Consider the following 19361-nt stretch of genomic DNA (forward strand, 5'->3'; position numbering starts at 1 on the left):
CAGTCAGAAATAAGGCAGATATGCTCACTCTAGCTTACTCTGCTATTCAATATCACATTGAAGATCCTATCTAATGTGAAGAAAAGCAAGGTAAAGACTAGAAAAGAAGTCCATAGAAGAGAGTTTACCAACAATTAGAACTTATTAAGTATGGTGAGACTGAAGGCTGATACAGATAGATCATAAAAAATTCAATAGTGTTTCTATACATGATTAATATGTAACTAGAAAGTGCAATGAAAATAAGGTACCATTCATGAGAAGGGACTTAGTAGAGAAGACAAAGGATGTAAGACTTTATTAGTGGCCATAAAGCCTAACGGACAATTCGGACTAATTACAGCAGTATGGTTCTATTGTTCGTTTTCTAGCTGTGTAAATTTGGAGTACTTATTTTTCTTCCCTGTGCCTCATTTTCCGCATCAATGTAATAGAGACAATAATAAAATTAACTAATCAAGTTGTTGAGGATTACATTAAAAAAATACACAGAAAGGACTTAGAACAGAGGCTGGTACATACTAGGTGTTAGCTATTATTGTTATCATTAAGCCATACTATTTAAGACAGTTGAGGGTATTGACACTGGAGTAAATAAATGGAATATAACAAAAAGCTCAGAAATACACCCAGGCACAAATTAGATCTAAGTATAACAGAGACAGCATTACAAACCAGTGGAAAATGAAAGGACTATTAATTATCTGGTATTAGGACAACTGGCTTTCTTTATGAAAAAAAAAATAGACTGTGTTCATATTATAAATAAGAATAAACTTAGCTGGATTAAAGATCTGAAAAATAAGCGTCTGAAACTATCTAAGTAGAAGAGCAAGGACACATTTCTTAAACCACAAATAAAAAAGACACAAGAAAGTAAAAGATTCATAAAGTTGACATCAAAATTAAAATCTTTAAAAAATCAAAAACTCCATTATAAACAAGAGCTAGTATCCACAAAGCACAAAGAACATCTACATAGATCATTGTTAATAGATAATTGACTGGAGGGGAAACCCGAATGAAAAAATTTTCAACCTCAATAGTAATAAGGCAAGTATATCCAAATTATGTTTCATTTTCAGAGTAGCAAGGGCTTGAGTTTGGCCATACTAAGTTTTAGCTCACTAGAGAAACAAACATCTCAAACACTCCTGGAGGTGAACATTGGCAGAATCATTTTGCAGGGTAATTTGGCAATATCTGGTGAAGCTGAAAAACACAGTTAGATATACTATACTACTGATAAGTGGAATACACAAAGCAGCAAAAATGAATTAAATAGATATATATGTATTGACGTGGATAATGTCGGAAACAATCTTGAGTCTGAAAAACAAGCTGCAAGATGTCACATGCAGCAATACAATGTACACACATTTTAAAGCAACAAAATAGCACTAGTATTTATAAATACAAACATACTTATAACAAGATAAAAAAAAAAACGTGGCTTGGATACACATCAAATTCATGATAAGGTTGCCACTGGGGAAAGAGGAAAATAAGAATTGTGAGGAGAATATATGGGGTTCTAACTTTAATATTTAATTTTTTAAAAATTAAGGATCCAAGGTAAATGTAGGAAAGGTTAATGTGTTAAGTTTGAGTCCAAGGGTTATCTCTTTAATTTTTTCTGTATTAAAAAATGCTAAGTGTACGCTGACTTCTAGAATCAAAAATTTCTGTGGTGAAACAAAAAAGCACTGACTAACATCCAGAAAATCTGAGTCATAGCAGAGGGGCCAACGTTCTTTTATCGTGTAAACGCGGGCAGTTCTCTCAGTCAAGAGAACCTCCTCGGGGGTCTGATCTGTTAAACGCGGACACTGGAAACTGAGAGGGAGCGGCATGTGTGGAAGACACGGAAAGAGCTGTGGCCTAAACCGTATTCGACATGAGTTAAAAAACAAAGATTATATTATAGACGTATGTTTAGTAAACAAAGCCGCTATTTTGAAAAACCCTCGGAAACAGAAAAGGATATAAAGAGGTTAAACACCTACTTGGTTTCTGATTCATGCCCATTTCTTTCCTTTTCCCTTCTGTCTTTTTTCCTTACCTGTTTCCTTCTATTGAAGTCATGTTCGTTCTGAGGGCAGAGTTAATGTACCCACTGAGGGCTGTGAAATAGCTCATCTACCTTCTCTTCACACATATTATAGGGCGTAATAATAACATTATCTGTCGAAAAGCCTTGGAGAATTGTTGTTTGTCCATTAGAAATCTCTCTAGCCCTAATTCCCCAATATAGTAAGTGCCCCAAAGGGAGGACTAAGCTCTAGATCTATAGTGTGAGCTTCAGGTAATTAGGGATGGTGCAGTGCACGGGGTCCCCAACGCCCAGGCCACCCAGGTCTGTGGCCTGTTAGGAACCAGACTGCACAGCAGGAGGTGACTGGTGGGTGAGCAAGCAAACCATCCTCTATATTTGCAATTAGCTAAAATTCATATCCTATCCTCATAGGAGTGGGAACCCTACTGTGAACTGCGCGTGCAAGGGATCTAGGTTGCACGCTCCTCAGGCGACTCTAATGCCTGATGATCTCAGGTGCAGCTGATGCTAGCGCTGGGGAGCGGCTGCAAGCACAGATTAGCATGAGAAAGTGGTCTGACCGCACAAAAAACTGTAATAAATCAATTGCTTGCAGACTCATATCAAAGCCCCATCAGTGAGTGGCAAGTGACAATGACGCTGCATTTGGCGGCAGGCTTCATAGCGTGACAAGTGAGCTGCTGTACTTCAACCGTACAGCTGCTCTGGTGGCGGGCTTTACGTCAGACTCCAACACTTACTTTAGTCCGCGCGTGGCCCGCCCATTATTTTAGGTACCACTTCCCTCTGTGCTTCTTTCCCGCCCTGTGCACTTGTCTGTCACAGTTTTGGTAAGCTCACAAGCTAAACCCAGCCAAAATGAGCAAAAAACAAATGTCACCGAAGAGCTTTTTGAAAGGGGGAAAGACCCAATGATGAGATAGCAGAAGACTCTAAGACAGCAGGTGCCAACCTTTTGGCACCAGGGTCTGGTGCTCCTATGAGAATCTAATGCCTGGTGGTCTGAGGTGGAGCTGAGGCGGTGATGCTAGCGCTGGGGAGCGGCTGCAAATACAGAGGAAGCTTTGCTCACTTGCCCACCACTCACTTCCTGCTGTGGCACATCTGGGTACCGGTCTGGGGGCCAGAGGGGTTGGAAACCCCTGCCCTAAGACTGCCAACAGAAAGAAAGCTGCATTTAAAAGAAAATATCAAGAGTCCTACTTAAATTATGGGTTCAATGCAACAGCTGATTCACATTCTCCAAGCTCACTTTGTATAATATGTGGTGAGTGGCTAGCCAAAGAAGCCATGAAACCTTCAAAACTGCTTCGCCACATGAAGACCAAGCACCTTGCATTAAAAGACAAGCCTTTGGAGTTTTTCAAAAGAAAAAAAAAAAAACAACCATAAATGTGAAGAAGAGAAGCAATTATTGAAGGCCACCACGTCACCAAACGTGTCTGCATGGCCAGCATCATTCTCAGCGGCTAAGCGCACTGCGAGAGCTAAGAAGCCCTTTACTGTTGGTGAAGAGTTGATCCCGTCTGCCGCTAAGGGCATCTGTCATGAACTTTTAGGAGGGGTTGCAGTTCAAAAGGGGGCACACGTTCCTCGTTTGGCTAGCACCATGGCTGGACGAATTGATGAAGCAGCAGAGGATACTGAGGCACAATCGTTAGAGAGGATTAGTGAGGCACCGTGGCACGCACTCCAGGCTGACAAGCCCGCGGACGCTGACAACAGGCCAGCAATGCCTGTTTTTGTGCGACCCGTCTTTCCGGAGGATGAGGTGCGTGAGGATATGTCATATGCTCTGCTGTTGTCCACAAACACTACAGCTGCAGAACTATTCAAATCTCTGAATGATCACGTACCACGGACAATGAACCGGTCCTTTTGTGTCGGGATATCCATGGACGGAGCAGCTGCCGTGACTGGACAGCTTTCTGGCTTCATTACTCGGGTCAGAGTGGTCGCTTCTGAATGGAAGTCTACGCACTGTCATCCATAGAGAAATGCTGGCTGGCTAAAAAACGTCACCTGAACTTAACGACGTGTTACAGGGTGTGATTAAAGTGATTAACCACATCGAAGTGCATGCCCTTAACTCACGCCTGTTCACGCAGCTCTGTGGGGAGATGGACGCGGAGACACACATCTTTTACACACAGAAGCAAGATGGCTTCCTATGAGTTAAGAGCCGCTCCAGAGACTTCTTTTAGAAGAACAGTCGCCACTGGCAGCTCATTCCAGGGACACAGAATGCATCGCAGAACTTGCTTACTTGTGTGACATATTCAACCTGCTTAACCAACTCAATCTGTCACTTTAGGGGAGAACAACTATGTTCAAGTTGGCAGATAGAGCGGCTGCATTCAAAGCCAAACTGGAATTATGGGGGAGACAAGTGAACATTGGATGTCTAACATGTTTCACACATTAGCGGAGATTTTGAAAGAGACTGAACGAGGGCCTTCTTTCTCCCAGCTGGTCACGCATCTCAGTTTTCATAAGAGTTTGAACATGACCTCCCAACTGCAAAAGACCCTGAACTGGGGAGGAATGGAACCGCAACCCCTTTGTGAACAAGCCAGGTGAATCGGCTTTGTCCATGCTAGAAGAAGATCAACTGCTTGAGATTGCAAATGATGGTGGCCGACTTGTATTTAAACCTCTTTTAAGAGTTATAGTAGTGAGAATTTTTGCATACATTTACATATGTGAACTGAATGTTTTTATCAAACTACATCACAAATGATTTTAAAAAAGCAGATTGTGTCTTTATTTCAGATACACAATTGAAGGAATTGTGGTTGAAAATGACATCATGGAGATTATTTGCACATATACATTTCAACACATCTCTGAATAAAACAAAGAATAGCTGGTCTTTTTGTCTAGTTCAGAAATGTCCCTTAGTTTCTTCTCTTGACTTTTTAAGCAAAAACCTCCTCTTCTAGATGTCTAACTTTAAGGATCTTTTTACAGGAAACCAAATTCCTTTCGCCATTTCCAGGTCCACTTTAATAGCCACGGATTAGGCAAAGTTAGGAAAAGAGCCTGGGATGGGTCCGAAGTCAGACCACTAGGGTCAGAACCGGACTCTGCCACTTTGCTGTTATGGCAATTTACTCAAACCTGTCTGCACCTCTGTTTCTACCTCATTAAAATGGGTATTATAATAGCATTTCTCTCATAGGGTCATGGTACATGAAATACTGCATATAAAGTAGCAAATAGAACTAATTAACATTAGTCATAACTAATGTCATTGTAGATCATCATCATAATTGTCAAGCCTGCTGCTAGGTGCTGGGAATTGAAAGTAGAGACCCCTTTTCATTTGAAGGAGACAGACATACAAATGAGTAAATACAGAAGGGGGTGGGCCCTCATTTAAATGCGACAGTAACCCAGTGGCTTAGAGACTGAAGGAGATATGAAAGCTCAATGAGTCTCTAGATGCCATACCACTGCATATGGCTGTGACAAGTGACCAAGAAAATAAATGTTTAAGAAGAACCACGCTTGACTGATGCATCAGAAATCCTGTTTCCTGGATGCTGAAAACTCTAAAGATGGAACTACAATGGCCTCTCCCACAGATGAGAGGCAGAAGGCCACTGTGAAGATGTTTTAGTGCCAGCTGAATCCCAAGGTGTCACTGACATCTGTACAAAAGTTTTCAAGTTAGTGGTACCCACGGCTGAATTAGAGCCAAGAGTAAAAGGAAAAGCATTGCAGATGCTTCCGAACAAGTGTGGAGCAATGCACTTGCTTCACCCATGCGAACAGGCATCTGTCGTCCAGCCCAGTGCTGAGCTCCCAGGGCCTGGGGGAAAACCACCATATTCTCGCCCTCATTTCTGCAATCACCCAGAGAGAGGCATCTGTCTTCCTGGAGGAGCACTGTGTGTACAAGCAGAACCCACAAATTCTTGCCCAAAGGGCCTTTTGTGCTCGGCTCTCACATTCTGATATTTTTTTACCCCTCCAAACCAGAGGTGACTCATTCTATTGTTTTGAGCCTTTAGGCTTAATTCAAATAAATCAGCAATTGGAAACCTTTAGGGAGGCTGGTTTTTCAGGCATTCTAAAGTAAATGGGCCAGGTCACAGAACACTCTTCTTTCACTAACCATTTTTTTTTTTTTTCTTACTCTCAGGATAAGTTAAGCTTTAATGGAAAAGAAAAAATATGTAATCTTCAGTGTTTCTTCAGTCTATATTATACTAAGAGACTTCAGTTTTTATTAAAAAAAAATCATTTTTTTGTATGGCATTTATTTCTGAGAAATTCAAAATTGCTCTAAGCGTCATTTATCTTCCCAACATCCCGGTGAAGGTGGGTTTCCAGCTGCCCATCTCTTGACCCCTCCAGCTGATAACAAACAGATGCGTCTTGCTCAGGGAGAATCTAATCACATGTTTGCCCTGATGTGTGTGCCATGCACAGGGCTGAGTGTGACAGATGGCTGACAGGGGTGCCACATCTGGGGAGGGCTGACAGTGAAAAGAGGAGAGAGAACTGCCCCTCCTGTCAGGGTGGCCAGAGGAAAAGAGAACAGCTTCCAGACCTGAATTCATAGTAATAACAGAAGAAATGAATGTGTCCTTGACCCTACTTATTTCTCAGTGAGCTAGAAATTAAATACAGTAAATATTTGACTACCACTTATCTGGGTACTGAGCTGTAGGCTTAGGGAACAAGCAACTATTAACTGAAACTCTCCTAATGCTTAGTAATTTCAGTATGAATGAATCTGCACATTCAGTACGACATATAAACTTGAAATTAACCTTTGTGGTTAATTTTTAAGTTAGTATAATTCAATTTCCATAGTATTAACACATACATATAGGATTTACTAGGAAATCCATCAAAAATCCCAGTCGAAATATGAAAGGTTTAATTTTCACCAATGAGAATTTTCATTTGAAACGGCTTTGATGTGTTCAGGGCAATTAACTCAATAAACACCAATTTTCCAAGCGGGGACTGAGGGAAAAACATTCTACAGCAGATCACTTATATCGCACATTTGGCTCCTTAAAACTGACTTTAAAAAATAATTTAAGATGATATTAAAGAATCAAAAGAAGAAATCACGAAACCTTTGTGGAAAAGAAAAAGTCCCATTTCAACAACTAGCTGCGTCATTCACTATATACACTATATTAGTAAAAACAACAGATCCTTGACCTGCTTTTTATTTCTTGAAAGGTTCCAAAAGTTGCCATAAAAAAGTGAAACCTGGAGACATCTGAGAATGACAAGGGAGGCGGCGGGAAAGGAAATAGTCGCTGTGTTTGCACTAAGCAGTGTCGCGGCCTCTGCCCATCTCTTCCTGAGACAGGGAGGCAGCAGCCTCCCACAGCTGAGTCAGTGCGGTTCAACAAACAGGCCGCAGTGGCTGATACTTAGCTGAGTTCCCCAAGGACACCAGCCCCAGGGAGAATGACCAGCATTAAGACAAGGACCCTCTTACGAATGGCCAGAGGACTTTTCTTTTGGTGCCACAGGCACGGTCTGGCTCAAAAGTGCCCCTAGTAACCTTTTCTTCATTAAGATGCTAAAAACCACACCCCAGGGTGGAGATTTAACATGCTAATGAACACACTAACCTGAAGAGATGCAGCCACAGTGAGCAGGTGCCAGGAAACCTCGGCCTCCACGAGCCTAGACATCGCTCTTTCCCTGCCTGACTCCCTTTAGAGCCCCTGCCCCGGCTTTTCTCGGGCAACCTCTCCCCCCCCCCCATTTCTTCCTTTTCCCAGTGTTGGTTCCCTTGTGCGGAAGCTTGATAAAACTTTCCCTCTGTTTACATTGCTGTCTGGCAATCTCCTGATTTCCACCCTGGGAGATCGCAAGAGCCCAGGGTGCAGGCGACACTTCCTCCGTAATCAGCTAGGCCCCGCCAGAGCCCACCTCTCACCGCCCTGACAGGCCCGCTGACTCTCTTCCTCCCCCACTCTGAACTCTGCACGTAGAAAACTAAACTGGGAGCGGTACTCCCTAAGCGATTCCACCAAACCCGTCAGTTCCCATGCTTCCCACCAAACACATCCATTATTTGCATAAAGACTAGCGAAGGCATCTTTTCTATAGGATTTTTCTTTACACATTATTACATGTTATTTTTTATACAAGATCAAGGCACTGGAGCAAGGGGTGGGGTTGTGTCTAAACCTCACGTTGAAAGAGCAATGACTGCACAGGAAATGGCTGCCTTTTCGAGGAGTAAGAACAAATGATAATGAAAAGAAATAATGATCATGATAAATGGCCGCTAATTAGGAGCAACGACTCTGAGGAGCTGTCACAAGTCAGCCAAAAACTAAGAGCCTATTCACTCCGATAGTGACTAACAAAATTAATAATATTTTATTTTTCAGAAATATCTGATAAATGCTGAAACCAAATGTTAGCATTCATTCGTAAATAATTTGAAGATAGGAGAAGGGTATACTATTTAAACTTTTATATTTAAATTCAGCAAATTTTTCTAAAGTCAAGAATTTTCCAATTACTGGGTTAGAAATTCCTAAATTCTGCAAAAAAGTTATTATTTGTTAAAAAGTTAGCTTATAGAAGACTATCAGATTTAAATATCATTACAAAATACACAGAAATAAGGTGAACTCATTTCTAGAACCATTTTATATCTGTTGTTTCACTGTTTTCTTTAATTTCTACTTTTGGCAAATACTGTCTTGTTATTTCCTATATCCTTATAAACTACATTAAAATAGTGACAATGGAAAAGAGAATAAAAATAGAATAAGTATACAAACAAATTTGTAGCCAAAAGGGTTCAAATTAAATATAAGGAGGTAATATTTTCGGTTACAGAGACATTTAAAAGGTGTTTTCTGGAGGTGTGGGGCTGGGCTTAGGTACAGTTGAGTAAGGCGATCTCTGAAGCATCTTCCTGAACTGAGATTATTAGTAAATGTAGTTGCTGGTTTACCAAACTACGTGCATATGTGGTGTTTCTTGGTCAACAAAAAGAATTGGGGCTGAGAATGACAGTTTAATGCAGTTGAACCACGTAAATCTTTGCTTCTGGTGATCATTTCGAAGGCATGTTACAAAAATAGGGCCACTACCTACAAGACTTAGGCAAAGCTGTATTTTCATCCCACGACAGTCCCACAGCCTACTCACCATGCGTGCCTGAAATGATGCAGGGATGAAGGCCTGGTTAGACAGGTTGAGCACCCTGGAGGCGTCCTTTAGGACATAAATACTGCCGAAATCAACTTGAGTGGGATGAACGTAGATAACTGGGCCTTCTCCGACGCTCCTTATGTTACATACCTGTTTCCAGAGAGAGAGAGAACACAGGAAGAGCTGAAAATGGCTGGCCTTTAAAATCAATTGAAACAAGCTACTAGCCACCACTTTAGTAAAAAGCAGGGGCATAAAAGGATACTTATAAGAACTGACATCTCTTCTCCTTAGTACTATGGCCAGCAGGACACACAGCCGGGCATGCTGGTCAGATCTGTGAATTCAATGTGGAATTTCTCCCCCAAGAAGGATGATTTGCTTCCTTATGTCAGCCCAGAGCTTCGCACTGAGGGGAAACCAGAGTAACATTCCTCTATATGCCCCCTGGCACTTGGGCCTCAAGAATACTTAGCACAGGGCTCAGGACCGGCAGGCACTACCGAGTCAGAAGTGGCTGGACTGAGCCCCATTCTGTGGCTACTAGAGGCTCACAGAGCCATCCACTGCGCACAGCTGTATAAGCTGGGGACTGAAATCCACCTTGGTCTGCCACCCTCTCCCTGTGCCCTCTGCCGGGCACTGTATCCACCTGAGAGGGGTCTTCCTCTTTCATAAAGTGCTGCCTGCTCAGCAAATGACCATCTCATGAGCTGCATTTCTGCAGGGTAAGCACAGGGTGGGTGAGCAGGGAACCTGGACCAGCGCCACCTTTTGGAAGGACCTGCCTTTGTGATGCTGCTTTATAAGTCAGGAGGCTTACCTATGGCATCTTATATAGAAGAGATAAAAGCAAAATTCTAATTTATTCTACTCGCCAAGCAATCAGAGTCACTTCAAACAATTGTATGCTGGCATCTCCCAGCTTCCAAGTAAACCAAATGTCTAGGAATACATAGACCGTTGGGTAACGTCCTTCAAGATTCAAGATTCATCCTTTCACTCAGCTCAAGCATCAGAGAGCTTTCTGTGTCTTCATTTTCCCACACTTGCAGAAAGGCTACTTCTCTTCGCAGCTTCAGTAGGTTTCTGGGGCAATGAGTCCAGTCAATATACAGGAAAAGGTCCAGTGGGCAATGGGTGACACCAGCCTCAGAGCCACATGCAGCAAGCTAGTGATGGCCAAAGCCAGCCTCGCACCAGGGACAGCTGAGGAGACTGTTAAACATGCAGACCTGCCCTCCCCCCCGAGACTCTGAGTAACAGGTCTGGAAAAGGGTCAGGAGTGTCTCTGCTGTGTAAAGACTCCTGATAGGAGTTTAAGACCAAGTGCCACGAAACACTACCACATTTGGATGTATCTGCAAATAGATTCCCGACGTACCACGCTGCTAGTTTTTTACCACTGTAGAGTGAAAATTGTAGAACTCTAGAACTACAATCACCTGGAGAATGTGCGGATATGGCGTGTGCCTTAAATGCAGAGGTTTGAAATGTTTGGTAGGAAGTACAGTAATTTTAACTGCAATTCTGAAAACTGACTCCTACCATAGGGGGGTCCTGGCTCCCGAAGGTCGAGATATAAACTGTGGATCTGTGCTCCCCAGTGACCTGGGTCTCCAAGGCCAGAGGTATGTGAACGGTGCCGCGTGGAGGGATGATTCCAGAAGGCCGGGGGCTGGAGAGCAGCACGGCGGGCACGTCCTCACACACCTGGTGGGAGAGACAAGCCAGAGGAATGAGCGGGCCCCTGGCACGGGATGAGATCAGCAGCATGTTAGATTATTTCAAAACAAACGTCCTGTGTCCTTGCGGCGTCTTTAGAAATGTATCATCGTTCAAGCAAGTATGTGGCGACAAGCAACCTCGATTCTGCCAAAAGGAAGTTTGGTTAAGTGGGGTATGCGTAAGGCCCCAAATCCAAAGTGTACAACCGGCCGGATGCAGAAATTATCCACAATGTGAATCAGTTCAGGATGACAGCTTCCCGTGGTCACCTTCCTTAGCCTGGCCCTCCACGCTTTCATGCTTTGCTCCCCACCCCCTTGTCCCTTTGTGCTCCATCAACAGAGGCCACTGGTATTTCCTGAACACATGCTGCTGCTTCGCATCGCCGACGCTTTGCACTGCTTCCTCCTCCTGGAGTGCCCGCTCCCTCTGACCTGCCTGCACACTCACCCCGAATGCCCCCGGCATCTCCAGGGCTCTAGAGTCAGGGCTTTCCCCCTGTCCCCAGGGCACGTCCTGAAGTCCTTTTCCATAGCATGCACTGTCTGTCTGTCCATCTTCACCACAGGCTGTAAACTTCTTAGGGCACGACCTGGGCATCTTCTCAGTACACGTCCACTTTCTGGTCTAGAATATATGCTCGGCCCATGTTTATTTAAGTGGGGAAATAGGTAGGTGAATGAATGAATGTTGTCCAGTGTCTACCAATGTGTGCTGCCCAGAACCTGGTTCTGCAGAGTATCACTAGCTTTTATGCGATGACAATAACCACAAATAAAGCTTTAAAAATCCCACAGCCAGAGAAGGAAGCCCGCCAGGGCCCGGGGGTTGCTACCCTCGCCGCCCGTGTCTGCAGAGCCAGAACTAGACTCGTCCTGTGGGAGGCCGAGAGCGGACGGGCAGTTGTGCGGTAGGCTGGAACGGGGCTTGCTGCATTCTCAAATTCCAGAGGACGAGCTCGATGCATCACTGTGCATCCTTGCGGGGTCCTGCCCAGCAGGTTCTGGCTGGCTGCAGACTGGTTCAGGTGTACAAGATTATACTGCCTTCTCTTTGGCCTTTCTTTAAACAACAAAACAAACAAACAAAAAAAGCAAAGCAAGCTGAAAACAGTAACTTTTCCAGTGGGCAGGCAAGTTTATGGCTCTTTGCCAAGCTGGCCTTTGAAGAGCCTGGCTGTAGCTGAGGCAGCGGAGAGGTGTCGAGGAGTGACTAGGCGGGCTGCAGAGGAGGGCCTGCGCTGTGCTGCAGGCGGAGGCGCGGCTTTCCGCAGCTCTGCCCTGCGGTCTGCGCACACACGTGGCGAGGGCGCCCCCATCCCGAGCACATGGTCTGCGGCCCCTTACATCGCACTGAACGAATGAGGCGGCGATGGGCCCCGGGAAGGGCAGCCCCACAGCCTGGCTCTCACACAGCACTTTCTCAATACGTTGTTGTTTTTTTCTTTTTTTCTAAACTAACCACTTGGAAATAACGCCTTGGTTATCTGTGGTTTCAAGCCCTGTCCCCCACCCCTGTGACTGGGGTAACTAACTGCTGTAGTGTATGCAGAGTCCAAGGGGCCCGGGGTGGGTGTGAGGGCAGCTGTCCAGAAGGACACCAGGGCCCTTACGCCTGCATGTCGGCCTCAGACAACCAGTCGAGCCTTGGCAGGAAGAATCTGAGTGCAGAAACCAAATCACCAGAACTACTACTCCTTGCCCAGCTTGTTCACATGCAGAGTTCGATTCTTCCCTGACTCTTTAATGATGATATTCAGACTAGGTTTCACATTACGGTTAAGAAAGGGAAAAAATGCACACACACACACACGAATCCAAGGCTGTGAGTTGAACAAGTGTCTAAGTTTGGAGTCCACAAAACCAAAATCCATGTTGACCAAAGTGAAGTCCACACACAGTGACTTTTGAGAGAACCTGGCTGTTTGTCCATTGTGAGGCCACAGCCCTGGTTTTTGTGAACGTATTTGAGTGGCAGCCATTCTGCTTATATTAACTGCACATTTGTAGCTAATACGGCCCTCTCAAGGTAATTTATTTTACACACTTACTGTTTACTGAACAAACGTCTGACTACATGCATGCTCGGGTGTATTCAGCAGCATTGCTGACGGCAGTCTCCAGCGTCTGTGCTCAAAGCCGAAGTTTTACTACACCCATCGCTGCAATTTGCTCTGAACCTGTCTGCCTCCCCCAGCTGCTCCTGGCCCTCTGCATTAGCCTCTGGGGAGTGTCCACCACCACAAGGGACAGGAGGTTAAGGCAGAACTTCGGACGGAAGCATAATTGGATCTTCAGTGAAAAGCTGAACTAGCTGTGGCCCAGATGTCAGCTCTGCCCAGAATTGCTGGAAGGGTTTGGTAGACACTGCAGGTCTTGCCTCCCTCTGCAGAGGTCCAGCGTGTGCAAGCAGGCCGGTGTGTGGGGGGAGGGGGCAGGAGGGGGCGGGAGGGGGTGGGAGGGGGCGGGAGTGTGTCAGCAGCCCACAGATGCCTTGCTTTCCATCATTTTTTAAGTCCCAAACAACTCACTGAAGTGTCTCCAAGGAGATCAAGTTTTACCAAAATAAATCCTTCTTCAGTTAACTATCAAATGGATGAATTCTGGCCCTCTCAAATTTCCTTTCCCAGTGAGAGTGGGGAACTGGTCTGAGTGCCAACTGCTGGGTTCGCTGCAGCGTCCTACCCTAAGGGCACACAAAGAAAATGGCACTGGTGGAGCTGGGCTCGATTCCCGCAGCCACAGTCTGGCCCCCGCTCTAGGAGGCGACCCTGCGTGGGAAGAGATGGAAACGGGACTTGAGACTGGTTAGGGGACCAGGCAGATTTGATTTAGTCTGGCTTTCCAGGGGAATAAGAAGGAAGGGGTTGGTCGAGGGTTTGGTGCCACAGGCGGAAGATTTGCAAATGCTGACACATTCCTCTGTGAGGCACATCACCATTTGTCAGTTACTGTGAATGTGTACATTTTAGGCAATAACATTCAGCTGGTCAGACTTTTCTGGATAGTCTTGGTGATGCATTTCCTGTGCTCTAACCACTATGCGAAGCCTAAATAAAATCGATGCCAAAATTTCTTCAAACAAACAAACAAAACTCCATCGCCAAATAAGTTTAGGGGATTCTGGGAAACACTTCTCAGAGCCTCAGCTCGAGAGGACAGAGCATGCGAGCTCCACCGGTCTGGAGCGCCCCTGGTTTACCGTGGCCTCATCTAACCCGACATCCCGCTGCGGCAGCGCATTGTTCAGCCCATTGGAGCTTGAGGCAAAGGGAAATCAGTAATACTGATTCCGTCTTTATTTGAGGTTTTGATTTTTTGTTCATCATGGATTTTTCACACTGATTTCTTAAAATGTGGCACGAAAATATTATTTGATTACTGAGTTTCTTGGCTCCCCTTAAATTTTGCGTTCGAATAAAGTGCCTCACCCTTTCCCCAGCCCAGCTGTGCAGAGACAGCGTCCCCACTGGCCCAGATGCAGGCTCTGCTCTGAGTTCTCGAGATGACTGTGCTCTGCACAGTGCTAGCCTGTTCCTCTGTGAAGCATCTGAAAGTTAGAAATGCATCTCCTGTCACCCCCGCCCCTGGATTCTGGTTTTGTCTCAGAGAAGCCCATGGAATAACTGTCCCTCTTTTACATAATAGCCCTTTGACTAGTTAGGGGTAGCTATTTTGTCCTGGTTAAATCTTGTCTGTTCCAGATTAAACATATGCTTGCTCTCATATGACTTGGATTTCTGGATGATGTAGATTGCCATTCTGGTTACTCTAAATACAATTCATCTCTTTTTTCAAGTGTCTATTACAAAAAATACAATGTCAAGGTCTGAAGACAAAATTCGGGCACTGCTTTGACCAGGGGCCATTTTCTTCCTTTAGCTGAACACTGTTTCTCTGATATAACCTAGTAACCGCCTTATTCTGTGGCCTTCGTTTGGTCTCTTAACTCATTTTGAAATTGCAGCCAATAAAACCCCCATTTGATTTTGTTTGTATACATTTTTATCAGAGTACTGTACTTACAGAACTGAGTGCTAAACCGCAATGCATGCTTGGTAAACTGCATCTCACTGGGAACCTTCCTAAACTCTAGGCTGTAGAGATCTTTTTAAATCCGTTATTCATGTGCGTTTGACAGCTTAGGCTCCTACCTAGCTAGGTGTTGTGGCATGTGGACAGATCTATTTCATAAAACATTAAGAAGAAACGCTTTCTTTCTCATTCCTATATTACCTCTAGTCTTCTAGCCCAACAAGTCCATTTATAAATATTGCATTACTATATCCTAGTGAGGCTGTTCAAGCCACAGCCGGAGACATAGATGAAAACCCTTAGCTCTGCCTCATTTCCTGTGCATGGTTAATTCACAGGCAACTATTTGCAGGTGCTACTTTTGCATGTTGGCTTAGTTGACCCTTTATTTCTTTATCAAAAGCAATTTTCCTGAGAAAGTAACAACTTGTTTATACCTGCGGCTGCTCATTCATGCAGACGGACAATCCAGCTGTGGCTTCATAACCCCACCCCCAGATTTTCCCAGGGTTAAAAATCCTATAAGGTCATGTGTTTAGGAATATCTCTCATCGAGGGCGTCCAATTGAAGAAAAATCGACACTGAAAAAGGATAAAGTAACTCACCTGAGGCAGAAGCTCGTAGCATCCCGGGAGGTCATGATGATTGACAAGCTGGACCGTCTTCTCATACCGGTACTTCAGGAAGCAGCGCCCGAAGTCCAGCTCTGTATTAACCACTTGGAGGGTAGGGACGACACACCTGCTCGGAGGAAGGAGCCCATTAAAGAATTAAAAGACTAGAGAGCTGTTCACATATGGAGAACAGAGTCCCGAGTTAAACGCGTCTGTCACTGTCACGGTTTTCTCTAATACCTACATTAATCATTTTCAAATCTTCCTCCTGTCATACTCTCCCTTAGGCCCCAGTCACCATTTTTCAATCAGAAAAAGGGCTGGAAGCATGACTTCTTAAACAGCTGTCTTCTGTGGATAATGACTAACGTTTCCATTGTTTTTCTGATTTGGCCCCCTTTGGCAAGGGGCCCCCACAGTACAAGTTCCTTAGGGTAGTGGATCTGTTTCCTTGGCAAACAGGGCCAACTCCACCAGCATGGGGTCCTAACTAGCTGTGACACTTTGGATCAGTCAGAATCCCCTGAGGACTAGCAATAGCTCCCATTTAAATAATGGTATTAATTCTAATGCTTCTGCAGAACAGCTGTCTCGAATCAGCAGGCTCGGGCAGCTGCATGACCCAGCAGTGGCACCGTGACAATGGTGCTCAGTGCAGAGGGGGTGTGCCGGGGGCGAGGGAGGGGCAGTTGTGTGCCAGAGAGGGAGGAACTGAAGCCCTGTGTGTGCAACTGGACTATTATTAGGTGACTTGGGTTTTATTTTCTCTCTGTGGATCTCAACATCTGACCTGCCCTGCTGCACCGCCACAATATAGTGCAATGGTGAGGATCACTGACGTCTGAATCGGTCAGAGCCAGGTTCAAATACTGACCTTACCGAGTACAACCCTGAACGAGATGCTTTCCTTCCTGGCATCCCATTTTGCTTATTGGTAAAATGAAGGTGGTTCTAAGGATTGATATTAGCATCCTTAACTCTTCTTCGGGTGTTGTGGGCGATACAGGAGGCAACGTGAATGAAGGTCACAGCACGGTGCCATGGAACAACTCAGTAAGAGACAGTTAACGTGCGATGGTGCCGGCAAGCCGTCACTCCCGGCTCTCTGATGAAGCCACTTTAGGGAGCAAGGGCTAAAAGCAACTCTTCTGTGGGAAGTCTGCGAGCAGTTTCTGCAGATTACACTAAAGTAAAGGCATGGGAGACAGCCATGTCAACCCCAAAGCCTAGGGCTTCACCTGGGATGAGTATTCATTTTTATCTAGAATAAAAGTCATTGGTTGACCCCATGACTTTCATAAAGCTAATCCTTTACTGCCTGAAACACTCTGGCTGAGCAGGTTTATAATATTTGACTTGGGTCACAGAGCATACCTGGTAGAAAACACATAGCCTCTTAGGAGCTTTTTGTCTTTTTTTTAAATTCAGGATTTCCAATCGATAGCTTCAGGGAAAAGAGTCTGGAAAGTGTCAGAATAAACCCACATAGAAAAGAAATGCAAGACTAGACAAAAAGGCAAACCTGAGTCTTAGAGAGGACCAGATGACAGACTTGGTGCTGTTTTTAAACAAACAAATGAACTGAATCTTGAGAAGGAATACTACATAGGTCACAGCAAGGCCTTGACCTTCAAGCTCTTTCAGGGCTGCCCTCGGACTTTGTCCAGGCCGAAGGCACACGAACTGGTGTCCATTATGATGTCCCCACCTACTAGCGCGTCTGCACCTTCTTTAAGGTACATCTTCCTAAGATTCACGACGGCCCCGAATGCTAGGAATTGATATATTACTAGAGTTGTACTAAATAATTTGTTCTTTTTTCTTTTAGGTGGCAATTTCACATATACACTCGAAAGTCCCAGATCTGGATGCCTGTTTGCTTTGGCAAGAGTGTGGCCCACGATTTCATTGGGGATCACTGTCATCATCAGTAGGTGATACGCTACCCTTGGAAAGACTGTAAGTTGGTCAAGGAGACACGGTCAACAAAAAAAGCCAGGATTTTAACCCGATTCCAGAGCCCGCTGCTGTCTTTGTTAAAAAAGAGAGAAGTGGGTGATGGTTCTGGGGTGTTTATATTGTTGGAGAGGGTGTCATTTGGGGGTACAGCCTGCGGCCCGCTTTCAGGTCATAGCGACAGTGTCCTGAAGCAGGACTGCCTTGCTAAAGGAATCTTCCCCTGCGGGACTGTGAGCACCACTCTTGGGGCACAACTCTGGAATACTGTATTTAAAGATAAAAAAAAAAAAAAAAAAACAGCAACTGTTCGCCTCCTCTTCCTGCTAAAACCCTTTTAGTTATATACTTGGGCAGTCGGAAAGTCAGAAAAGAGAGCACGCGATTATTCTTAACACTGCAAAGACACGCACATCCCTTCTCTTATCTCCATCAAAGGTACGTCTGCTGTTTTAAAGTTTTGTCATTTGAATATCAGACTCAGCCTCCCTTCCCAGGAAAGCAGAACAAAGTGCAGGGTGGCCTGGTGGCAGGCCCGCTGCTGCCTTCCGGACGGGCGGTCCGTTACCGGAGACTCTGGGGAGACTTGGAAGAGAGAAGCAGCGAGTGCGGTACCTCGCTGTGATTAGGAGCGCCAGCACTTCTTCCCCGATGCCGTCCACGTCCACCACCAGAGCCAGCTCGTATTGCTGCACAGTGTTGGAGCACAAGGTCACCTGGAAAGAGAAAGGAGAAGAGCTGCTCTTCCGAAAGCCCCGCTCTCCCTCTGCACAGGGGAGGACGGAGCCAGGGGCACGACCGCACTGACGAGTGCGGCTTCTGAGTACTTTATTATGGGATGCATGGCGTGTTACATTTTTAGCGGAATAAGGTACATTTCAGGTCAGGGCACGCTGAGTTTTTTTCAAAGGCCAGGTTCAAAACCAAATGGCTTTTCGTACAATAGGTCTGCTCATTTCTGAGGAGGTTGTACTAAAGAAGCAAAAGGGGGAAAATGACCCTAAAGGATGAGCAATATCAAACAAACTTTATTTATTGCAACTTAAATTGTTCTCTATACCTCTGGGCAATATAAATTACGAAAATTCAATACTTCAACAAAACATTATAGCTAAATTTCTCTTGTAGCAAAATAAATGAAATGACCATGTCAGTTCCAGAGAATGGCATGAGAAATCAGTCTTTTTTTTTAAACTAAAATCTTGCCCCCCGTCCTCACCACTAATATTCATTATTAGAACAGAAAACGGAAAGCTCCAAAGAAAGGTCTACCCAAGGACAGTATCTGGCCAGCATATTTCATCCTATGTTTTTATTTACTGTTGTGAAATGTTACATTTAGGCTTTTGAAGCTTTGTTACAATTTTTAATTGCTTTAAAATGATTTCTACTGGAAGAGATGCTTGTAAATCTAGAAAACAGCTTCTGGCACAGGTTAAGGCTTTTCTATCTATAAATTATGTATCAAGTACTAATTAAATTTTTTTTTTGGTTGCAAAGGGAATTATTGGATGCAAATTTGAGTCCACAGGGACGTGGTTGGAGTGCAGATCATGAAGGAAAACTGAAGCCTGGAGAAAGCTTGTCCAAATATAAAAGAAAAATAAAATAAAGATGGAGTCATTGATTTAGAAAGAAATCATGTCAGATTTGGAGAGAAGCAGGTGCCCCAGCATGCAGAGATTCCGGGAGTGACTCTAAACCTTGTTTATGTCTCTGAGCTACGGTTAAAAAGCAGAAAAACAAGTGGTTCTGGCAGAAGTATTCTAGATAGAGGCTATGTCTTCTAAAACCTCCCCATTCTATGTGGGAGAGGCAAA

The 19361-nt window shown here is 44.6% G+C and overlaps 1 protein-coding gene across 5 annotated transcripts in view; it reads right to left on the reverse strand.

Moving 5' to 3' along the window:
• The window catches only part of HYDIN (HYDIN axonemal central pair apparatus protein), a 310335-nt gene that overhangs the window by 153333 nt on the left and 137641 nt on the right, over positions 1-19361 (reverse strand). For all 5 annotated transcript variants that reach the window (XM_016164411.2, XM_036231381.1, XM_036231382.1 and 2 more), the window contains 4 exons: positions 18157-18257; positions 15577-15712; positions 10757-10921; positions 9206-9358 (listed from right to left, as the gene is read on the reverse strand). In XM_016164411.2, the coding sequence (XP_016019897.2) occupies positions 9206-9358; positions 10757-10921; positions 15577-15712; positions 18157-18257 (555 nt within the window). The remainder of the gene's footprint in view (positions 1-9205; positions 9359-10756; positions 10922-15576; positions 15713-18156; positions 18258-19361) is intronic.

This window comes from Rousettus aegyptiacus, unplaced genomic scaffold (assembly GCF_014176215.1).
Source record: "Rousettus aegyptiacus isolate mRouAeg1 unplaced genomic scaffold, mRouAeg1.p scaffold_m13_p_14, whole genome shotgun sequence".
Lineage (NCBI taxonomy): Eukaryota > Metazoa > Chordata > Mammalia > Chiroptera > Pteropodidae > Rousettus > Rousettus aegyptiacus.